Source organism: Cricetulus griseus, assembly GCF_003668045.3.
Source record: "Cricetulus griseus strain 17A/GY chromosome 1 unlocalized genomic scaffold, alternate assembly CriGri-PICRH-1.0 chr1_1, whole genome shotgun sequence".
Lineage (NCBI taxonomy): Eukaryota > Metazoa > Chordata > Mammalia > Rodentia > Cricetidae > Cricetulus > Cricetulus griseus.
This window is the reverse complement of record NW_023276807.1, coordinates 185232364-185238979: the sequence shown is the minus strand read 5'-3', so window position 1 is coordinate 185238979 and position 6616 is coordinate 185232364. Positions and strand designations below refer to the sequence as shown.

Here is a 6616-nt window from a genome sequence, read left to right as displayed (position 1 = left end):
CCTCCTCCCCTTCCTCTCCCTCCCTGGAAATCCCACCTAAGTATTAGCCATTGAACTCTTTATTATACCAATCACAGAAACACATCTTCACAAAGTGTACAAATGTCCCATAAGAACCAACATTTGGGCTGGAGAGATGGTTCAGAGGTTAAGAGCACTGGCTGCTCTTCCAGTGGTCCTGAGTTCAATTCCCAGCTCACAACCATCCGTAATGAGATCTGGTGCCCTCTTCTGGCCTGCAAGCATACATGGAGGCAGAATGTTGTATACATAATAAGTAAATAAATATATTTAACAACAACAACAAAAAAGAACCAACATTTGCTGAGTCCATGCTGTATCCGAGGGCATGTGATAGTCACAGGGGCGTAAGATGGGCTTCTTCAGCTTTGCTCTCAAAGAGCTCACAATTTTGTAGCATAATGGGTGTGTCAATTCAAACCTGAAATCCACCGCAAGGATACTGTACAGCACATCACAGTGGCCACTCCTAGGACCAACTGCACACGTAAGTTAAGAGGTCCATAAAAGGCAGTGTCTTAGGGTTTCTGTTGCTGTGATGAAACATCATAACCAAAAAGCAAGTTGGGGAGGATAGTATTTATTTGGCTTATACTTCAGCATTGCTGTTCAACACTGAAAGAAGTCAGGACAGGAACTCAAACAGGGCAAGATCCTGGAGGCAGGAGCTGATGCAGAGGCCATGAAGGAGAGCTGATTATTGGCTTGCTTCCAATGACTTACTCAGCCCACTTTCTTACAGAACCCAGGACCACCAGCCCAGGGATTGTCACCACCTACAATGGTCTGGGTCCTCTTCCATGGATCACTAATTGAGAAAATGCCTTACATCTGGATCTCATGGAGGCATTTCCTCAACTGAGGCTCCTTCCTCTCTGATGATTCTAGCTTGTGCCAAATTGACACACAAAACCGCCAGTATTAAGAATCTCAGTGCATATTTTTTTTTCAGTCTTGTTCACTATGTTCCTGCCACATAATGAGCCATCAGTATTTGCTGGATGAATGCAATCATGAATAGTGACACTGGACTTGTGTTTTGAAGAAAAAGTAGGATTTACTTACTTAAACAGTGAGTAAAACACTAGTCATTGATAGGGTAGAGGGTTTCAGGGAGGCAGGAGGGAAAAGAACGGGAGTAAATACATATACAGAGTGTGAAGCCCGGGTATGCTCGGAAATTGTGTGTCCTTTGTGATATAACAATGATATAACAAGCCTCAAACAGAGGACGGGAAAGGTGGACTGGAGAGAGAGATTTCTGGGGTCAAGCTGTGTTAAAGGGTTGGACTTATTTACAGTGGGATCCCTCACATTTCTGTGTTCAAGGTAATTTTTCCTGCTGTGTCAGAACGGTCATTATCAGGGTTCAAGTGCCCCAGTTTAGATGGCAAAGTATTCGGTTGCATTAGTCACTTTTCTGTTGCTGTGAAAAAAAAAATCTGACAAAAAGCAAGATAGGAAAGAAATGGGTTTGTGTTGACTTATGATGTGTGGGAAAGATGGAAGCAGGAAGAGGAAGCTGAGAGAGCACATTTCAATCACACACTGGAAGTCAAAAGAGAAACAGAACAGGAAATGTGACAAGGCTATAATCCCTCAAAGCCCACCCCCAGTGATGTACTTCCTCCAGCATGGTTCCATCTCCTCGAACAGTTCTGCCACACGGAGCCCCTGCAGCCTCACACAGAGCCAGTAGCTGAACTTCGGAAGATCTGTGTTCACAGGGTTGGGTGGAGCACAGAAGGAAAAGAGATTACTCTAGACCAAGTAATACTGGACAAAGACTTTGATAACAAACAGTAAATGGTGAATCTTCTGCAGCAGCCCAGGGCTGGAGAAATGGCTGCGGTTAAGAGCAGAAACTGCTCTTACAGAGGACCCAAGTTCAGTTCCAAGCACCCAACCCACATCATCAGGTGCTACATACCTGGTTATTTATAACCCCAGACCCAAGGGTCCCAACACCTCTGACCTCCATGTACACCTGCACTCATGTTCACAAGCCAACACATAGATACATACTTACACATAATTCAGGATAAAATCTTTTTTAAAATAAATAAATCTCTTTCCTGCCTCCATCTTTTATGTGTTTTATGGCTACACCTTAAGAAAAAGAAAAAAGAGCAAAGAATAGCTTTGGAATAATTAAAGATAACAGAGACCTTACTGTGCTTACGATTGGACCCCTAGTAGCTAATATAATAGCATCTAGCATATTTGATGAACAAGTTAATGAAAAAAAGAAAGATGGACAGACTGAGGGGGGAAGAAGGAAGGAGGTAAGAAGGGAGAGAGGAAGAAGGAAAAAAGAAAGAAAAGTCAGGCATCAGTGGCACACACCTTTAATCCCAGCACTTGGAAGGAAGAGGCAGGTAGATCTCTGAGTTCAAAGCCAGCCTGGTGTACAGAGCAAGTTCTAGGACAGCCGGGGCTACACAGAGAAACCCTGTCTTTAAAAACAACAACTCAAGCTAAGCCACCTGTGGTGGTGCCAGCCTATAATCCCAGAACTCAAGAGACAGAGGCAGGAGAGTTGGAGGCCAACTTAGGCTATCCAGTAAGTTCCATAGTAGTCTAAGTCACATAGCAATAGCCTGTCTCAGATGAAATAATCCTTAAATATTATTACATGATCCTTAAATAGTATATACATGCAAATATCAATACATACACAATTTAATCTCCATCATATTTTCAAAACAGACATATGCATATACTAACTAAAAATGAGTCCCCAAAATGTAATCAGGGATTATTTTTCAACTATGGAGCTGTGGACAACTTTTTAACTTGCACCTTATTTTAGAATATGTTTACCTTTGAACGGGATTACTTTTATAAAGCAAGTCAAGGTTGTTTATTTAAGAGAAAAAGGCTAACGTTAAATAGGGTTGTGCATTCCTCCATAGTCAGAAGCTACTAATTTCGTCATAGGAGCCTCCCCCCAACCTCCCACCATGAAGAGAAATACTGAGAGGTGCCAGCAGTTTCTGAACAGGAAAGCAGCTATCAAAACTGTTAACAGTATAGTCTTACATGAAATAGAGCAGAATACAAAGGGCAGGTTCCCTATGAATGGAACTTTGCACTCCATGTCTTTGGCAAGTATTTATTTCACTGAATGATGAAAAAGCTTCACAAGAAACATGTCCACATGCAGCCAGAGAAACGACAACTGAAACAGAGCATGTCTTTTCAGCAATTCAACAGTTAAAGAGATGTTCAGAGCATGGATCCACTTCAGATGCCAGAGTGTACATTTGCAGGTTTTCACCCAATAACCCCAAGCCCCAGGGTGACCTGTTTCCTAAAGCAAAGCTTCCTGATTTCAGTGTGTCTTCAATTAGGCTGCATATTCATATTCAGCAGATTCATATTCAGCACACCTGCAACAAAGACTCAAAGACTGCATATCTAACAGACTCCAACTGCAAGGGCTGCTGATCTTCGGAACATACTTAGGTTGGCAAACATCAAAGAAGCTGCTAACCAAGAAATCTCAAGGGATATTAGACACCAGGACACCAGGATCAGGAAACAGCCATCTGGGTAGGCTAATGTCATCCTAACCAAGGGGGAAGGAAAACAGAAGACACTCAGTGGAGCATCTACATAACATCCCAGTTTCTAACACCATCACTAAGTATCCTGTCGAAACCATGGAACCATTGGCATCTTGGCCTCATTGAGCCTAATTAATGAAAAACATAAATTCCAGCAACCAGAACAGTACCTGAGAAATCTGAGGCCCCTGCTTTTTATTTGGGGTGTGTGTGTGTGTGTGTGTGTGTGTGTGTGTGTGTGCAGTTTGGACAATGACATCTTGCCAGGGTAGGCCTGAAAGTCAGCAATAGCCTATACCAGAGAACAAGAGTGCCTCAAACACTCATCTCTCATTTTGTGTGTTGGTTTAAGTTTTAACAGTTCTGAGAAATGAGACTTGGCAGGAGCTCTAGGTCAGCCTGGGCTACATAGTAAGACCCCATTTCAAAAAAAAGAAAAGACACCTCAAAATCCAGAAACAAAGGAGCTAGACTGGAAATGTGACCAAAAGCTGAGATGATCCAGAAGGAAGTGGTGGCCAAAAGCACCTGGATATCAGTTGCACATATGCTTGGTAAGGGACCAGGGCCAGAAAGCCTATCAGACATTGCTCAGTGCAGGTACAAGTTTCCCATGGGACTAGTATATTCACTTCATTGGAAGGTTGCTCTACACAGATAGAACTGGGCTGCAATGTCCCATCTTATGTGGGCCAAGAGTAATCTTGGCATTTTCTTCTTTCTAAGGACAAGCTGTCTAGTCCATACATGAGGATGCCTTGAACCCAGTTCAGCAGCCAAGAGGGGTACTGAACTTTGACCTACATAGGTGAGACAGTCACATTCATTCGTAGCCCATTCCTACTGTACCTGTTCTTTTCAGCAAGTACTTTATTATAGGCTCCCAACTCTATGAACCTGCTTCTATGATCTGCTTCTGCCAAAAGCTCCTGGGAAGCCCAGCATCCCTTGAAAGATCATAGCACATTGCACAGAGCAAGTTAGATGAATACTTGGGCCATGGATGAAGGTTTTTAGGCCAGGCATCTGTGCTAAGTGGCTGTTAGAGTCTGCCATCTCAGGCTCTAACACCCTAAAGCTCAAATACAAAGCTCACTGTGTGATATTCAGAAACTAGACACAAAACTCTCACAGAAGCAAATGGCTAAACCATCTGAATGTCAAGCTTCAAGTCTCTTGCCAGCCTATCTGAGCTGCCAAAGCCAAAAACAACAGGATGCTACCCCAGCTTGCAATGTGTCTACTTAGCTAAGTGAAAGGGTCTGTCAGAAGAAAACAGTAGGGAAAAGCCTAGACAGGACTATATGAAGTTAGACTTGCTGCCCAGCCTTACAGATCCTTTGGAAAGGTCTGTGTGCACAGTGGACAGTGGCAGACGCTCAGACTCCCCTCGGGGTGACCTGCAATAGCATGTCAGCACAAGAGCCTTGATATCCTTCTTGAAGTTGGTGTTGAGAAAGCCGTAGATGAAAGGGTTAACACAGGTGGAAGCCATGGCAAGCATGTGGCATATCAAGAAGATGAGGTTGCCATGGCAAGCAGGAATGGCCTCCTGGTACCAGTCCTCCAGAGTGTTAAACACATGCAGGGGCAGCCACAGCACTGCAAAGGCAGCCACCATTGCCATGAGCGTGCCATTGATTCGCTTCATCTGCCCCACTCGTGAACTACAAGTGTCCTTGTGGAACACATGCCTCTGCCTCTGCAGGCGCTGGTAGATGCGTACATAGCAAACCAGGATGAAGACCAGAGGGACAGAGTACTGAAAGAGTAGCAGGAAGGTAGTGTAGATGAGACGGTGGTGGTCTGAGGACCAGAATACAATGCAGACTACCTTGTCCTCCAGAAACTCTACAGCCTTAGAATGATTGTGGTGGAAGAGGTCACTCAGGATACTATTGGCCAGAAAGGGCAAGGAGAGGAAGCAAGAAATGAACCAGATAACCACAATCCCCAGGTAGGCCTGGAAAATACTGGGCTTCCAACCTGTTGGATGAATGATGAGCTGGTGCCTCTCCAAGGCCACAAGGACCAGTGAGAGGATGGAGACTGTCACCGACATACACTGGATGAAAGTTAACATCTTACAAAGGACTTCACCAAAGATCCAGTAGTCCATGATGGTGTAAGTGGCTGTGAGTGGCTGGCATATGAGGCACATGAGGAAGTCAGAGAAAGCCAGATTGGCAATGAGTAGGTTGGTCACATTGGACTTTTCCTTTTGTCTTGTGGTCACATATATCAAGCAGAGGTTTCCCAGAATCCCCAAGATGGACTCAATGCTGTAGGTGGTGATGATGAAGGCCAACAGGTCCACTGAATCCTGGCAGCCATCAGAGAAGTTGTAGACAAAATCCAATGGATTGGTCCCATTCTTACCCTGTAGGAATCCTGGGAAGAGGGAAGCCAGGAAATGAGAGGTATTCATGGTAAGTGTGAAAAGATCCAGGAACTCCAGGACTGAATGGCCCAGCTTAGAGGTGCATCCTGCAAAGCAAACAAATAGGACTCAGGGATTGTGTCTCTAGGATGGAACCCAGGTAAGAACAAGGGCAAGTGAGAAAGTTCTTAGCTCCTTCTATCCCATGGTATTGAGAGCTATCCTATAAGAGTTAAGGTAAGACACTGGCATCCAATAATCATTACCTTGTAGGCAGCATTTGCTGCATGCCAGAGACTGTGCTCAGTGCTTTGCATATTAGCTACTTTATTCTGACAAGAATTACCAACCTAGTTCATTGGTGAAAACCTAAAAGCCACACAGGAAGCCATTTTACCCATCCTCACCTGGCTAATAAAGTATCTGACTCTCTGATCCGTAACTTGCCTGACAAGCTCCCTCTGACCTCGGGATTTGAGACAGTTCCGATGATGAAGAACTGTAGCATAAAAAGCCTTTTGTCACATTATCCTAACAAAGACAACAAGAGATCCTACTTTATATAGGGACCCTGTCAGTCTTTGTTGGCACCCATGGAACCTGAACTTTGGGGCTTGGCACACCGTGCACCCTCCTGGTTTTAGAC

General features: G+C 44.3%; 1 protein-coding gene across 1 annotated transcript; it reads right to left on the bottom strand.

The window, feature by feature from the left end:
• Positions 1 to 4890: 4890 nt before the first annotated feature.
• Npy4r2 (neuropeptide Y receptor Y4-2) lies at positions 4891 to 6018 on the bottom strand. Its single transcript, XM_035452369.1, has one exon. The coding sequence runs from the start codon at positions 6016 to 6018 to the stop codon at positions 4891 to 4893; it is 1128 nt and encodes a 375-aa protein (XP_035308260.1).
• Positions 6019 to 6616: the final 598 nt, after the last annotated feature.